General features: G+C 38.4%; 1 protein-coding gene across 1 annotated transcript in view; it reads right to left on the bottom strand.

The window, feature by feature from the left end:
• HSD17B3 (hydroxysteroid 17-beta dehydrogenase 3) overlaps nt 1-18,348 on the bottom strand; it is a 57,174-nt gene that overhangs the window by 4,163 nt on the left and 34,663 nt on the right. The window contains exons 7-10 of the mRNA XM_020888976.2: nt 17,520-17,554; nt 16,292-16,373; nt 15,690-15,755; nt 12,359-12,508 (exon numbers count right to left, since the gene is read on the bottom strand). Coding sequence (XP_020744635.1) covers nt 12,359-12,508; nt 15,690-15,755; nt 16,292-16,373; nt 17,520-17,554 — 333 coding nt within the window. The remainder of the gene's footprint in view (nt 1-12,358; nt 12,509-15,689; nt 15,756-16,291; nt 16,374-17,519; nt 17,555-18,348) is intronic.

Below are 18,348 nucleotides of genomic sequence, written 5' to 3'. Positions count from 1 at the left end.
ACACACAAAAGAAAAAGGAACCTAAATATAACATTAACAGTTGTCATCAAATTAAAGGAAAGCAAGGAAAAAACTTAGAAATTAACTACAAAAACAACCCAGTTCAAATGGCAGAACATAGATAGATATCAATAATTACTTTAAATGTAAATGAATTAAATGCTACAATAAAAAGACACAGAGTGGTGGAATGGATATAAAAACAAGACCAGTATATATGCTGCCTACAAGAGACTCACTCCAAATCTAAAGACACACACAGGGAATGCTCTGCTGGTCCAGTTGTGAGGACTCAGCACTTTTACTGCCGTGATCCCAGGTCTGATTCCTGGTCAGGGAACTAAGGTCCCACAGCTGTGGCACTGTGACCAAATTAATTAATTAATTCGGACACATACAGATTGAAAATGAGGGGATGGAAAAAGGTATTCCACGCAAATGGAAATAAAAAGAAAGTCGGGTTACAGTACATATATCAGAAAAATACACTTTAAAACAAAGACTGTAATAAGAGAAAAAGTAGGACATTATATAATAATCAAGGGATCAATTCAAGAGGCTATGACTATTGTAAATATATGTGCAACCTACATAAGAGCACACAAATACATAAAGCAAATATTAACAGGCATAAAGGGAGAAACTCACAGTAGCACAGTAATAGTGGGGGAACTTAAACACCCACTTACATCAATGAACAGGCCATCCAGACAGAAAATCAATAAGGAAACACTGGCCTTAAATTACACCTTAGGACAGATGAACTTAATACATATATATATATATATATATATATATATATATATATATACATACATATATATATATATGGAACATTCCTTCCCAAAGCAGCAGAATACACATTCTTTTCAAGTGTACATGGAACGTTCTTCAGGATAGATTATATGGTAGGCCACAAAAGAAGTCTCAGGAAATTTAAGAAGATTGAAGTCATACCAGGCATATTTTCTGACCACAATACCATGAGACTAGAAATCAAACAACAACAACAACAACAACAACTGAAAAACACACAAACATGTGGAACATGCCACTAAACAACTAGTGGATCACTGAAGAAATAAAAACTTCCTGGAGACAAATGAAAGCAAAAATAATGATGTAAAATCCATGGGGAACAACAAACGCAGTTCTAAGAGGGAAGTTTATAACGATACAAGCCTACCTCAGGAAACATGGAAAATCTCAGATAAACTATCTCACCGTACACCAAAAGGAACTGAAAAAAGAGAATGCTCAAAACCCAAAGTTAGGATAAGTAAAGAAATAATAAAGATCAAATCAGAAATAAATGAAATAGAGACTAAAACACAATAGAAAAGTCAATGAAACTAATAGCTGCTTCTTGCAAAAGATAAACAAAATTGATAAACTTTTAGCCAGACTCATCAGGAAAAGAAGAAAGAGAATCCAAATCAGTAAAATCAGAAATGGAGTTACAACCAACATCTCAGAAATAAAAAGGATCATAAAATATTACTATGAATAATGACATGCCTATAAAAGGGACAGCCAAGAAGAACTGGACAAATCACTAGAAATGTACAATCTTTCAAGATTAAACCAAGAAGGAACAGACCGATTACCAGTAATGAAGTTGAATCAGTAATTAAAAAGACTCCCATTCTGAAAAGAAAGCCTTCAGAATGGGAGAAAATAATAGCAAATGAAGAAACAGACAAAGGATTAATCTCAAAAATATACAAGCAACTCCTGCAGCTCAATTCCAGAAAAATAAATGACCCAATCAAAAAATGGGCCAAAGATCTAAACAGACATTTCTCCAAAGAAGACATACAGATGGCTAACAAACACATGAAAAGATGCTCAACATCACTCATTATCAGAGAAATGCAAATCAAAACCTCAATGAGGTACCATTACACGCCAGTCAGAATGGCTGCTATCCAAAAGTCTACAAGCAATAAATGCTGGAGAGGGTGTGGAGAAAAGGGAACCCTCTTACACTGTTGGTGGGAATGCAAACTAGTACAGCCGCTATGGAGAACAGTGTGGAGATTCCTTAAAAAACTGAAAATAGAACTGCCATATGACCCAGCAATCCCACTTCTGGGCATACACACCAAGGAAACCAGATCTGAAAGAGACACGTGCACCCCGATGTTCATCGCAGCACTGTTTATAATAGCCAGGACATGGAAGTAACCTAGATGCCCATCAGCAGACAAATGGATAAGAAAGCTGTGGTACATATACACTGTGGAATATTACTCAGCCATTAAAAAGAATTCATTTGAATCAGTTCTAATGAGATGGATGAAACTGGAGCCCATTATACAGAGTGAAGTAAGCCAGAAAGATAAAGGCCAATACAGTATACTAACACATATATATGGAATTTTAAAAGATGGTAACGATAACCCTATATGCAAAACAGAAAAAGAGACTCAGATGTATAGAACAGACTTTTGGACTCTGTGGGAGAAGGCGAGGGTGGGATGATCTGAGAGAATAGCACTGAGACAAGTATACTATCAAGTGTGAAACAGATCACCAGCCCAGGTTGGATGCATGAGACAAGTGCTCAGGGCTGGTGCACTGGGAAGACCCAGAGGGATGGGATGGACAGGGAGGTGGGAGGGGGAATCGGGAAGGAGAACAGAATTCTTTTTTTCTTATTTTATAAAGAAAAAAGAAAAACAAAAAAGATAACATAAAGAAATATTGCTGAATTTTTAAGGTGTGTGTATGTACCATATTTGTTCATTTTATTATTTTGTAAATTTAAAAAAGCTTAGAGTTTTGACCTTAATATTAGAATTTTTTTATAAATTAGTTATGCCATATACATTTTTCAACTTCATTATATCAATTCTATAGAATAAATTATACTAAAAGGAAAAAAAAACTCCCAAAATCTCCCAAGGCGATAAAAATAAAAACAAAAATAAATGGGACCTAATCAAATTTATAAGCTTTTGCACAGCAAATGAAACCATAAACAAAGTGACAACCTATGAACTGGGAAAAAATATTTGCAAACAATGCAACCAATAAGGGCTTAATTTCCAAAATAAACAAACAGCTCCTATAACTCAAAAAACTCCAAACAACCCAATTGAAAAATGGGCAGAAGACATAAGTGGACATTTCTCCAAAGAAGACATTGCTGCTGCTCAGTCACTAAGTCGTGTCTGACTCTGTGACCCAACGAACTGCAGCATGCCAGGCTTCCCTGTCCTTCACTGTCTTCCTAAGTTTGCTCAGATTCATGTCCACTGAGTCAGTGATGCTATCTACTCATCCATCCTCTGCCACCCCCTTCTCCTTTTGCCTTCAATCTTTCCTAGAATCAGAGTCTTTTCCAATGAGTCAGCTCTTTGCATCAGGTGGCCAAAGTACTGGAGCTTCAGCTTCAGCATCAGTTCTTCCAGTGAATATTCAAGGTTCAGATGGCCAATGGATACATGAAAAGATACTCAACATCTTATTTATTACAGAAATGCAAATCAAAACTATAAAGCATTATCACCTCACATGAGTCAGAATGGCCATCATTAGAAAGTCTACAAATAATAAATGCTGGAGATGGTGTGGAGAAAAGGAAATCTTCCTACACTATTGATAGGAATGCAAATTAGAGCAGCCACTATGGGAACCAGTATGGATGGTCTTTAAAAAACTAAAAATAGAGTTGCCATATGATCCAGCAATTCCACTCATGGGCATACATCTGGACAAACTTGAATTTGAAAAAATATATGCACCCTAATGTCCATAGCATCGCTATTTATAATAACCAAGACATGGAAGCAACTTAAATATTCATTGACAGATGAATGAATAAAGAGGATGTGGTGTGTGTGTGTGTGTATATATATATATATATATATATATATATATATACATATGCATATATATGCATATATATGAATTAAATTCATTTGAAGCAACATGGATGGACCTAGAGATTATCATAATAAGTGAAGTAAGTCAGACAAAGATAAATATCATATGATATCACTTATGTGTGGAATCTTAAAAAAAATAAACAAATGGACTTATTTAAAAGATAAAAATAGACTCACACACATAGGAAACAAATTTATAGCTACCAAAAGGGATAGCAGGGGGGAGGGAGGTAAATTAGGAGTTTGGGATTAGCAGATAAAAACTACTATATATAAAGTAGATAAATAACAAGATCCTATATCTTGTGATAAACCATAATAGAAAAGACTGAAAAAGAATATATATATGTAAATGTGTGTATATATATATACACATATGTGTGTATACATATATATATATATATATATATATATATATATATATATATATATATAAACTCATTCTATGATACCAAAACCAGACAAAGATATCACACACCAAAAAAGAAAATTACAGGCTAATACAACTGATGAATATAGATACAAAAAGTCTCAACAAAATACTAGTAAATTCAACAATAATTAGATTATATACCATGATCAAGTGAGATTTATATCAGGGGTGCTAGGGTTGTTCAATATCCACAAATCAACCACTGTGATACATCATATTAACAAATTCAAGAATAAAAATCATATAATTATCTCAATAGATATAGAAAAGGCTTTTGATAAAATTTAACATCCATTTATGATCAAAACTCTCAACAAAGTGGGTATAGAGGGAACTTTCTCAACGTAAAAAAGACCATATATGACAAGACCACCACTAACATCATGGTAAATGAGGAAAAACTTAAAGCATTCTTTCTAAGATCAGAACATTCTCATCACTCTTATTCAACATATTAGTGGAAGTCCTAGCAAAGCAATCAGACAAGAGGAATCCAAGTTGAAAAGGACAAAGTAAAACTATCAGTTTGCAGATGACATAACACTATACATAGCAAATTTTAAAGAGACTCAAGAAAACCATTAGAACTCATCAATGAATTCAGTAAAGTTTTGGGATACAAAATTAATACACAGAAACTTGCTGTGTTGCTATACAATAGCAACAAACTATCAGAAAGATAAATGAGGAAAACAATCTCATTTACCATTGTATCAAAAAAAAAAAAAAAGACCTTTTACCTAGGGAGTTAAAAGACTTATACTCAGAAAACTATAAGTCACTGATGAAAGAAACTGAAGATGACACAAAAGTGGAAAGATACAACATGTTCAGAATTGGAAGAATTAATATTGTTAATTAAAATGACCACACTACCCAAGGTAATCTACAGATTTAATTCAATCCCTATAAAAATGCCAATGATATTTTTTCAAAGAAGTAGAACAAATAATTCTAAAATTTTCATGGAAACACAAAAGACACAAAAGAATAAACAAAACGACTTTGAAAAAGAACAAAGTTATGTACCATGCTACCTAATTTCAAGCTATACTATACAAACTATACTACTGCAATCAAAACAGTATGGTACTGTCACAAAAACAGACAGATCAGTGGAACAGAATAGAGAATTGAGAATTGAACTGACATTTACATGGGCAATAAATCTATAACAAAGGAGACAATAATATACAAGAGTGGAAAGACACCCTCTTCAATAAAAGGGATTGGGAAAACTGGATGGCTACATACAAAAGAATCATATTGGACTACTTTCTCACACCATGCACAAAATTAAATTCAATGTGGATTAAAGACTTAAATATAAGACCTGAAACTATAAAATTTCTAGGAGAAAATATAGGCAATATGCTCTTTGACATCAGTCTTAATAATATCTTTGCATATATCTCCTCAGGTAAGGAAACAAAAATAAAAATAAACAAATGAAACTATATCAAACTAAAAATCTTTTGCACAGCTAAGGAAACTATCAACAAAACAAAAAGGTCACCTACTGAATGGGAGAAAATATTTGCAAGAGATTTGTCCAATAAGGGTTGAGATCCAAAGTACGCAAAGGTCACATAAAACTCAACATCAAAAAAAAAAAAACCTGTGGGAGGGAGATTCAAGAGGGAGTGGACACATGTCCACCTATGGTTAATTTCAGTTGATGTATGACAGAAACCAATATTGTAAACCAATCAATCAATTAAAAATAGATAAATATTATTTTTTTAAAAAGGGTAGAAGCCAGGACATGGAAGCAACCTAAACATTCATCAACAGAGGAATGGATAAAGAAGATGTGGTGTGTATATACAATGAGATGTTACTTGGCCATAAAAAAAAAGAATGAAATAATGCCATTTGCAGTGATATGGATGGACCTAGAGATTATCATACTGATCGAAGTTAGAGAAAGATAAATACCATATAATATTGCTTGTATGTGGACTCCAAAGAAATGGTAGATGAACCTATTTACAAAACAGAAGTTGAGTCACAGATGATATAGAAAACAAATTTGTGGTTACCGGGGGGAGAGCAGGGGCAGGGGTAAGGATAAACTAGGAGACTGGGATTGACATATATACACTCCTATGTACAGAATATGTAATAAGCACCTGCTGAATAGCACGGGGAGTTCTATTCAGTACTCTGTAACAACCTATATGGGAAAAGAATCGAAAAAAGAGTGGAAATATGCATGTATAACTGATTTACTTTGTTGTACAGGAGAAACTAACACACTGTAAATCAACTATACTCCAATTTAAAAATTAATTAAAAAAGAAAAAATGGGCAGAGGATTTGAATAGACATTTTCCCAAAGAAGACATATAGATATCCAACAAGCACATGAATAGATGCTCAGCATCACCAATCATCAGAGAAATGCAAATCAAAGTCAGAATAAGACAGAACTTCACACCTGTCAGAACAGCTATTGTCAAAAAGACAACAAATAACAAGTAATGATGAGGATATGAGAAAAGGGAATCCTCAGCTAGTATGGAAAACAGTATGAAGAGTTCTTAAAATATAAACAATAGACTATGAGAGCATCCAGCCATTTCATTCTTGGATATTTATCTGAGGAAAATGAAAACACTAATTTGAAAAATATATACACCTTTATGTTCATTGCAATATCATTTACAGTAGCCAAAATATGGTAGCAACCTAAGTGCCCATTAGTAGATATATGGATAAAGATGTGATATATATATAATATATATGATGTAATATTTATATATTAATAATTAGTGTATTTAATAATTTATATATTATATATAATTTACTCAGCCATAAAAGTAATAACATTTTACCATTTGTGACAACATAGGTGCATCTAAAGGGTATTACGCTAAGTAAAATAAGTCAGACAGGAAGACAAACACTCTATGAATTCTTTTACATGTGGAATCTAAAAAATGAAACAAATAAACAAACATAACAAAACAGAAACATAGATCCAAAGAACAAACAAGTGGTTGCCAGAAGGGAGGTTGGTGGGAGGAGAAAAATAGATGAGGGAGATTAAGAGGCACAGACTTATAGATGCAAAACAAATGTGTCACAGGCACAAAATGGACAGTGTGGGAACTATGGTCAATAATTATATAATATCTTTCTGTAGTGAGAGACTTCATGGTGATAACTTTAAAATTTATAGAAGTATCTAATCACTATGTTGTGCAACAAGAACTAACATAAAATTGTAAGTCAGTTATTCTTTAAAAACAAACAAGCACAGAAAAAGAGATCAGATTTGCAGTTACCAGAGATGAGGATATGGTATCTTCATATCTTTTACTTCCACTTAAAAGATAAGAAATAGAGGGTGTGGAAAAAAGGGAACCCATTGTTGGTGCGAATGCAAACTAGTACAGCCACTATGGAGAACAGTGTGGAGATTTCTTAAAAAACTGGAAATAGAACTGCCATATGACCCAGCAATCCCACTCCTGGGCATACACACTGAGAAAACCAGAACTGAAAGAGACACGTGCACCCCAATGTTCATCACAGCACTGTTTATAATAGCCAGGACATGGAAGCAACCTAGATGCCCATCAGCAGACGAATGGATAAGGAAGCTGTGGTACATATACACCATGGAATATTACTCAGCCATTAAAAAGAATACATTTGAATCAGTTCTAATGAGATGGATGAAACTGGAGCCCATTATACAGAGTGAAGTAAGCCAGAAAGATAAAGACCAATACAGTATACTAACGCATATATATGGAATTTAGAAAGATGGTAACGATAACCCTATATGCGAGACAGCAAAAGAGACACAGATGTATAGAACAGACTTTTGGACTCTATGGGAGAAGTCGAGGGTGGGATGTTCTGAGAGAATAGCATTGAAACATGTATATTATCAAGTGTGAAACAGATCGCCAGTCCAGGTTGGATGCATGAGACAAGTGTTCAGGGCTGGTGCACTGGGAAGACCCAGAGGGATGGGATAGGGAGAGAGGTGGGAGGGGGTTCAGGATGGGAAACTCATGTAAATCCATGGCTGATTCATGTCAATGTATGGCAAAAACCACTACAATACTGTAAAGCAATTAGCCTCCAACTAATAAAAATAAATGAAAAAAGAAAGAAAGAAATTGAATAGTTACATTATAAGTCTATGTTGGGTTTTCTAAGTATTCAATATTACCATCTACTAATAAAAAAGTTAATTTTGTCTCTTCCAACAAAAAAATAAATAAATAAAAGATAAGAAAATACCAGGGATATAATGTACAACATGAGAAATGTTGTATTATATACATGAAAGTTGTTAAGAGAGTAAATTCTAAGAGTTCTCATTAAACAAAAAAATTTATTTCTTTAATTTTGTATCTGTATGAGATGATGAATGGTCACTAAACTTATTGTGCTAATCATTTCATGTAAATCAAATCATTATGATGTACACTGTAAATCTATAGAATGCTGTATATCAATTAAATCCCAATAAAAATGGAAGAAAAAAATTCATTTAAAGAGTTAATGAATCAGTCATGCTGCTAAGGCACTTCAGTCGTGTCTGACTCTGTGCAACCCCCATAGACGGCAGCCCACCAGGCTCCTCTGTAAGGCATAAATTATTATCGTGGAGTATTTACTTTGAAAAAGAGGGGAAGCCGCAAGTTGAGGCACAGATGCCTATTTACATACATATGAGGCAAGAGGCACAGGTCTTGGAAGGTTCTTGACCTCAAATTACATTTGTGTCCTATAAGACAGGTCTAGGTAAAAGCAATTATTTCATCCATAGTGTCATCCTGTTAATCCAACATTCCTCAATCGACCTACAAAACATCCCAGAAACATTTTTAGTTTCCTGCTTTGGGATACCCCAAAGGAGTGCAAAACTCAGAAGGCTCAAGCTGCTTGAAGAAATAGGGATACTCCCTACAAGGTTCAAGTTTTCCTCTAGTTGAACTTCTGTTGTTGAACCAGAAGAAGAGCTCTTCTTCTACTGGCCAGTTCTATGAATCAACACAACTTCTTCAAAAACTTCATTTTTCTCCCAGCCAGAACTTTTTTATTTCACAACAAAGCCATTAACTTTGGGGTTTTAATTAATTAATTTAACCAGAGACAACTGATTTACAATATTGTGTTGGTTGCTGTCATACATGAATCATCCATAGATATACATTGTTAGCCTTGTCTTAAACTAAATGTTCTGGATTACTGAAGTCAGCCATAGATAAAATAAATGGAAATCTCTGGCTCCAAGAAAATGTTCTAAAAGCCCCCTCTCCCATCCCCATCTTTATCTACCTTCTTCCAACCTGGAAGCACCATGTAGAAGGGACCAGGAAAAGTTTGGCATCAGGCAAAAGTGGGCTTAAACCCTTGTTTCACCATTACAAGCCCAGTGCTCTTAGGCCACCGGATCCATCTGAGCTTCATTTGATCTGATCCAGCTCTGAGCTTCAGTTTCCTCAGCAGTAAAAGAGAGCCAATGTCTTGTCTCACAAGATGTTTAGGAGGATTAAATGAGATAACTATGAAGACCCAAGTTCCGCAAGGATTCTTAGGTAGAGGCTCTAGTCCCACCTCAGTTGTTGCCCCCAAAATTCCTTGGGGGTAGACAGCATCCTGTGTTGACCTCAACTCTTTGAAGTGGAAGACTAGCTTGTCTGCTGGTTGATTCCATTTGATTACCCATAACTTTAGATTCAATGATCTTTCTACACCCTGGCATATTCAAAATTGGTTTCAATGGTTTTAATGATTTACATGTTCTCCTTGTTTTCTCTTTTGCTTCACCAGGCACAGACTTTTTTCTTCTGTTTTTTTTTTTTTTTTTCATCTGTTTGCCAGTAGAGATTTGAATTTGTTACATCAGAAATCAAAGAGAAATTTTTTTTAATTCAACTTTTGACATCTAGAATTGTATCACGGTATGTAGCAAGACAATAGTCTTGCAAGCCATGCTATTGTCTCAAGAAAACATTTTCTAAATGCTGATGAATTCCATTTAAAACATCAATATCCTGGATGACTGAAAGTACAGAGTTCTCCTAAGGGATGGAGAGGATGTCTTACCCACTGGAGCTAGCTAAATCCCTCTGAGATGGACAGGATGTGACAGTGGGAAAGCATTCAAAAAGCCCTGGGGATGGTGGGAAGTAGAAGAGAGAAAGAGTGAGACATAGCCAGATGTGTGTTCTCTGATATGTTTGTCCTCTGGGCTTAGGCTGGAGGGCTGGGGGCCTGGGGTGAATGATAGGGAAGTGTGATAAATAAGTAAGGATGGCCAAGGAGGGTTTATTGTCTCCACTCTTTTGGAGTGCAGCTGCAGAACATTATCTCAGCTTAGCAAGGTAGGTGCTGAGATTTGATTTTCCAGCACCTCTCACTTCACACTGGTGCTGATGCAGACTAGAGAGCCAGAGATCCTCTGTTAACCAAAGCTGCAAATGGACAGCTGGCCTCTGGCGGGAGGACGGAGGTAGCAGAGATTCAGGGATCTGAAGCCATCAGTAGCTAACCCAAAGGACAGAAAGAGTCACCCCCTCACTCCCACAGACATAAACCAGCAAGGTGAGCGATCATCAGGTAGATGAGGGGACACCAGCCACACACACTTAAGGACCAGTAGGAGATCATAGGTACTCTTTCCCCAGTGTCATGTTAGAGAGGCAGGAAGAAGGGACACTCCAATGAGATTGAACATTTTTCTCTAAATAATGGGCAGCATATTTCCTAAATGCACAGTTTAGATTATCAGATCAAACTAAATTAAAATTCACTAGACATTCCACTAATTTGTTTTCATGCCATGCAGAAAGCAGTGGTCTGAAGAAAAACCAGATCAGCAATTGGCAACAAAGATCTTATATTCTTTCTGGTTGTCTACTTTGCAATATGAGTTCAAACGGTGATTCTACACCTTGTTGACATTCTACAGTAAAAGTAGCAAGTAATCAGCTAAGACATTCAGTATCTCTTGCCACAGCCTCAGTACTGAGGCCCAGGAGATAGCCGAATGCTTTGGGAGGATTCAGTGCACTGCCCTATGAATCCCTCTAGCATCAGAGAGAGAAAGAAAGAGATAATTCCCACAGGAGGAGGATAAGGGAATGACAGAAGATAACATGGTTGGATGGCATCACCGACTCGATGGACACGAGTTTGAGCAAGCTCTGGGAGTTGGTGATGGACAGGGAGGCCTGGTGTGCTGCAGTCCATGGAGTCTCAAAAAGTCGGACACAACTGAGCGACTGAACTGATTCCCACAGTAGAAAAGCATATGAGGTAGAGGAGAGAGTTGATATACGAAGGAAAAGTAAATATCTGGCTAAAATTCTTTGGTGATGCTGGAAACAGAACTATCCTGGCACTGTTTGTTTTCAGTATTAGTGTGTACCTCCTCTACCTTTGTTTCATGTTTTTTTCCCCCCTAAAAACAGCCCAGGGATGGCCAGAACTCCTCATGCCACGTACTTCAGACTATTTCCATATTTGATGGAGTCCACAGTATACAGAAACCGTCTTGTACTGCTCATGAGAGCCAATTGTGAGCTTCCTCCCGAATTCATGTGCAGTGACAACACACTGCTAGCTTCACATCAATCATGGTAATCAGTAAATGCTACAAGTCAAGGTGTTTTGTTTTTTTGTGTTTTTTTCCTGGAAAGTTAAACATTTACTGGCACAGAAGGCCAAAAACATAGACAGTCCCTCCAGGGAAGCACCTTGTGTTTTGGCCTGACCTTCACAAAGCTCTGGGAATCACTTTACTTTCTGAGGGGAGAGGTGAGGCAGCCAAGGATGAGATATGCCAACTTCAGAGTCATCTAGAGCTGGACATCCAGCCCTCCAGATCCTCCTTGCCCTTGCTAAATATACCTTTCATGGGCTGGATTACCCTCAGCAGCATACCTCTGGCATCACTACCCTACTGACAGCTCCGACAGCAAGGAAAAGCTGACTAATCCCTGCTGGGGCCACCTGCATGTCTGTCCTTCCTTGCTTCGAGAAAGGAGAAGTTATCAATTACCAAGATTTCATGGGTGAGGCAGCCACAGGTCTCATCTCCAATCGTGACATAATTCAGAGATTCTTTAACAAACTCATCAGCAGTCTTGGTTATCATGTTGGTTTTTAGATACTTTGTCATCGGAGTGGAAATAGCATAAGGCGTCAACACCTGCAACGGGAAATGGAAACCATGACACAGGAACAATCTGCTCAGCCCTGAGAAATTAACACCCATGTTACCATCCCTTCATGTTCAAATTCTGTTCTTCCCTTAAAAAGTCTCAGGACAATATGTGATAATAGAATAGTGAAAGGTGTAGAACCAGCACAAAGCTGGGATCAGAAAGGTTGGTTTCCGGCTTAATTTAGCAACCAACTCTGGATGATGCTTGGTCACACTACATCAGGTGGTTCAAATACACACAGTGTGAGTGAGAACATGAGCTCTTAGAACCCAGGTCCCCCACTTGGAAAGTGAAAATGCAGGACATCCAGTTATACTTGAAGTTCAGACAAACAATGGAAAATTTTTTTAGTTTAATTATATAGCAAGTATTGATGGGATATGCTTACTCTCAAAATATCATCTGTTATCTGAAATTCAAATTTAACTGGATGGCCTATGTTTTATCTGGCAGAGATATCACAGAAGTTTATTTCTAACACATGTGACCAAAGTTGGAGCACTTTCAAGTACTTTAGATTCCCACTTTCACACTTCAGTTAGGAACCAGGAATGGCACATACCTCATAATCTTTCCTATTCTGATAAGAAAAAACTCAGCACACTGGCCTCTGAAAACCCCACCATGTTTCCACCGGTGGTCTCACCACATGTGGCCTGGCATGAGGTTTCATGATGGGTTTTCTTACTTTATTCCCTGACATAGAGACCTTGGCATCTTTAGGGGGAAAAAAAAACCATGTTTGTTTTCTTTCTCTTCACATTACTTTTGAAATTTCGGTCACATCACTTTTTTTTCTAATCACACTTGAAATTACATTGTTTCACAGTTGAATCCAATGTGTGTCAGTCAATTCAATTCAATTTGTTCTCATGGACATTGACACAGTTATTAATTTGTATAATACTCCAAATAATTCCAAAGATCTCTAAGTGTACCGTTAGAGAAATATAAGAAGCATGCATTTTCAAACCCAGTTTTCAGATAGGGAAATAATAAAAGTGTTTCCATTCCCACAGTGAGTTTTGGTTGACAAAACACCTTTCTGTACCAAACAAGGGCTCAATAAATATTGGTAAAAATTTGCATAATTACTTATTCACTAGATCTTCACAGTAACCCAGAGAAGTAAGCAGCTATTTTAAACCCCTTTTTACAGATGGGGAGACAAGCTCAGAGAGTTCAAACAGGCTGTTCAAAATCACTCCGAGGATAAATGGCAGCACTGGGATTTGAAAATCAAACCCAAGTGTACAGTGCACACTCCCTCAGGAATTTTACAAATATTCATTGAGTACCAATTACATGCATGTTTGGAGAGACCAGTTAGTTTTCAAAACATCATAGGGTCTTTTCCAGGACTTGTAGCAGCTCCAAAGCTTCTGCATGAGAGAAGGAGCTCCCTTCTTCTACCCCACCTTCCCCACATCTTCTGCTCCACAGAACCCACTGACTTAGCAGCTACAGTATCTCTGGCCCACAGCTATCAAGCTCAAGATGATGCTGAGACTGTCACATGGCCAAGAAGCAATGGCTCTGGTAATCATTAGCACTGTTCACCAAATATTTCTAGTTCTTCTTTCTTCCAAACACATGATAGAATTGCACTTCCTAGGTTCCTATAGTTGGGGGCGGGGACCATGTAATCAGATCTAACCAATGATTATGAGTAAAAGTGACAGGTGACCTGTCTGACCCAGAGCCTTTAATTATCAAAGGAAGTTCTCATGAACTTGTACCACTTTTTCTCTGACAAGTCAACTGACAATATTCAAGATGGAGGCTGCTCCATCAGCCTGGGTACCTGTGTCACCACAGTGAACTAATCCCCTCTGACAGTTCACAGTGAATAGGTAGCACGAAAGAGAAATAAATCTTTGTGCTTTTAAATTAATGACATTTTAGGAATTATTTTTTACTGCAGCAAAATTAGCTTATGCTGCAAAAGGAATCTGTCCTCGGCTAGAAGCTGCAGAATGGATAGAAGGGAAAAATATTTGATAAGTAAGACTTCAGTTCAGCAAGGCTGAGAATGGGATTGTACTCACTATAACTGGGAAGATGCTTTTATTTACACAGTTCCTCCTATTAACTCACACCTGCCTATTGAATAAGCTTTATCCTATAGCTGGTTAATTCATAGGAATGGCTGCCTGAGTGTTTTAGTTGAAAATAGGTATGTACAGCACTAATTTTAAAAATATAACTATGAGTGTGCCTTTTTCATATATAATGGTGGTGGTTTAGTTGCTAAGTGGTGTCCAACTCTTGTGACCCCATGGACTATAGCCTGCCGGGCTCCTCTGTCCATGGGATTCTCCAGGCAAGAATACTGGAGTGGGTTGCCATTTCCTTCTCTAGGGGATCTTCCCGACCCAGGAATTGAACTCAAGTCTCCTGCACTGCAGGCAGATTCTTTACCAACTGAGCTACATGGGAAGCCCTATTCATATATAATAGTATGTCATCAAACTTCTCTGCAAACAATTAACCAAAAACCTCTCTGAACTGTTTATTCAAGGTTCCAGAACCACTTAAGAGTTAACTGTGTTGCCAGAGAAAGCACATGGCATATTGTTCAGGCTAAAGACAGCAGTGATGATCCAACTCTGTTTACATTTCAAACAAGGCCAACTCCATGACTGTGCTGTCAGTGTGGGAGAAAGAGAAAGCAGAGAACCTCTTCCCCAGCTGCTCAAGATCCAAAGTGTGGGAATCTCTGGGGCCCATCACAGATGAACAGCAACCAAACACAGCACTCTCTCCCCCTTCCAACATAGACCAATATCCGGTTTTCTTTTGTTTGTTCCCCACACGTAGTTACTCCCACATGAGCCTATCTTCCGGATCTAGGTCAGAGAGTAAAGGATGGTTAGACAAGATCCTAATTTCTGTCCGGATGGCAGCATCAGGCGGCAAGCGTTTCTGAGCACTCACTCACCCCACCCCATTTCCTTCCCCGGCACTCAGGGCACAGATGAGGGCAGCAACAGGCAGAACCATGGTGGCCCCGCTACCACCCCAAGGATCACAGGAACCCGTGTGGTGTCATACAGACCCTCTCTCCCAGTCACACATGCTCAGCCCGTCCTGCCAGAAGGAGTGGCCCTGGCTCCATGGGGTCCAGAGTTCCCATTCCCAAGGACTCAGAACGGTTGACCTCACCTGGATGATGATTCCCTTCTCCTTATACTCTGCTTGCAGTGCCTTGGAAAATGTGCACACAAAAGCCTGGAACAAGAAGGAGAAACACCTAAGGACTTGATTCTCTCTCAGAGCCAACTTGCTCAGATTTCAAAGGACACCAAGGGAGCTCGCCTTGATGGGAGTCAGTTAGAACTTCATTTCCTGGTCTGGAAAGAGCTTCCTCAAAGAGCAGGAACACATATTTTGTAATAAATACCTGCTTAGGGCCACCGCCTCTCCAGGTTATACCCAGAGAGGTCTCTGGGATGGAAAGAAACTATCAATACAATGCTACTTGCTGGCATGAAGAGTGTACCGGCTCCCAGGCAAGGAAGTGAAAGGGGGCTGGAATTCCATCCCGGCTGCACTGCCTGGCTGGGCTACTGCAAGGCTTCATCAGCCCAGGGGCACATCTTTTTCAGATTTGCACCCAGATACTGGTGGACTAGCTCCCTGTACCTAGAAGAGTGCCTCTAGGCAAATCTGCCTATCAGCTTGCCAGATGATCTGAAGGAAAAGTACTAAAAGGGAAAGCCAAGGGGAAGAAGGAGAAGGAGATTTGGACTACATCTGTCACTCACCTTGGAAGCTGAATATGTGGAATACAGAGGCCAGGGAAAGAGGGCCACCCCAGAAGATATGTTCAAGATGAGACCTTTCTGCCTAACAGGCAATGAAACAAAGTTTCAGTTACTTTGATACTTGATTACACCTTGAGAAGGAAGAAAATAAAGGGACTAATGTGACCATTAGGAAACTTCCATCCTCTCTAGGTTTCTGTGTGTGTGCTAAGCATTTGGCTTCCAAGAACTGTGAGTCCAACTTCACCTCTATCATGAACAATACTACCATACAGTGATGTCAGTTGGTAGCCAGTTGACTTCAAGGGCTGGTGACAGGAAACAGGGGCTCAGCTACAGCAAAGATCCCCCACAAAAATGCAGAGAACCAACTCAGCTCAGACAAGACTCAGGGGGAAGGGAGCCTTTTCTCTCAAGCATGACCACATGAGCTCAAAGTCCCTTCTGACTCATAAAAATGACCCACAACAGGACAGATGTCATATGTAGAATCCTGTCCTGGGTGGAATTTGACAGCCCATCATCAGCTTACACAGGCACTCCTACACAAGTCTCTGAGGTTCTTACCCTTTGGAAATTCAGTATTCTTAACCCTTCCCTAGTAGATGGATTCTATCCAGAAAAAACCAAGAAACTTCAAATTTGAATACCAGGGCCAAGCCCCTTCTTTCTCTAAGGAAGATAGAACTATCAACCATTTGCTTTAATGAATACCACCTGAGAAAAACCAGTTCCCAAATGGGCATTGTACTAGGGTGATTTAAAATGTGGAATAAAAATAAATGAATAAAAATAAAATAAAATGTGGAATAAATAGACACTGATGGGATAGTGATTTTTACCCCTAAATTGGAACGTTCATTCTGACAAGAGTTGAAATGCATAATAACAAAGAAATGGTCTCAGGCCAAGTTCTGAAGTTTCTTTTAAGCTCATTGTGAGTTAGTTTTTTTTTTTTTTTTTTTTAATACAAGGACGGCTGGAATTGCTATTTTCTTCCTCCCTCCAGTATATGCTACATTTGACCTTCAAATATGCTTATCTGTTGGCAAAGCTGGCCTGGTCCAGAATGTTAGGCTTACAACCCGTAATCTCCATGTCCTTTCACCACAGTTTTATCATTTGTTAAAGCAGCAGCAGATGAACCCTGTCCCCCTGATCCCTCATCCTAAAACTGCCAAGCCAGGCAACACAGGCTGCTCCAAGTTTTTTCAAGGAAAGAACTTACCTTGATTTCATGTGTTTCAGAATCAGCTGTGTCATCTATAAAAGAAGGCCAAAGTTAAGCCCTGACCTTTAAAGAAACAAAGTAGCAATGGGCAGTGGGAATTTGGGAAATAAGCGAGGGAAGAAACTGGAGAAAGAACTTCAGCTTTTCAAATGGCCTTGAAAATCTGCAGACACTCACTGGAGGTAATTTTGGCAACATTAGAGTCTGGGGAACCTACAGTAGGCATCGTAAACAAATGGCCAACAGGTCACAAGCCTCTAGTTTCTTCTTCATAAAACAAGTCTTTGTGGAAAATGGAGTGAAAAGCTATGGAATTGACTTATGGCTATGGGACCAACACTGAGGCTCCCAGATACCCTTCATTCTGGCAGAGAGGTAAAAGTAGGCTGGCCATTGTAAAACTCACACAGGAGTTAGAATTAGGGGACCGTCAGGAAACCTAACACATGTCCATCTCACATACAAGGTACGAGACAAAGAAGAACATCTCTTCAATTCAACAGCAGCGTTGTTAGCCTGCATGTGGTCTATGAAACAGCCCCCTAGATACATGTCTGCTGGTCTGCTGGAGTTACAACAGGATTGAAAAATCCCTTCCCCACTCCAAAATACTGCCCCTGGAAGAGGTCTTCCCTGCCAGTTCTGGAGCAACACCCTTGCCTTGATTCTCCTAACTTCATTAAGGTGGAGGACTATCGGACAGCATTTCTCAGTCTCCCAAAAGCCTGATTGGGTGAATGATCCCAATTAGAGAGACAACACTGGACTTTGTGGGTTCCCTGTCTCAAAGGTCCCAGTATTTAGTCTCTTATCCTACCTTCCCTTT

The sequence above is a fragment of the Odocoileus virginianus genome, chromosome 31 (assembly GCF_023699985.2).
Source record: "Odocoileus virginianus isolate 20LAN1187 ecotype Illinois chromosome 31, Ovbor_1.2, whole genome shotgun sequence".
NCBI lineage: Eukaryota > Metazoa > Chordata > Mammalia > Artiodactyla > Cervidae > Odocoileus > Odocoileus virginianus.
The sequence above is the reverse complement of the archived record's forward strand: the minus strand, read 5'-3'. Positions and strand labels throughout refer to the sequence as shown.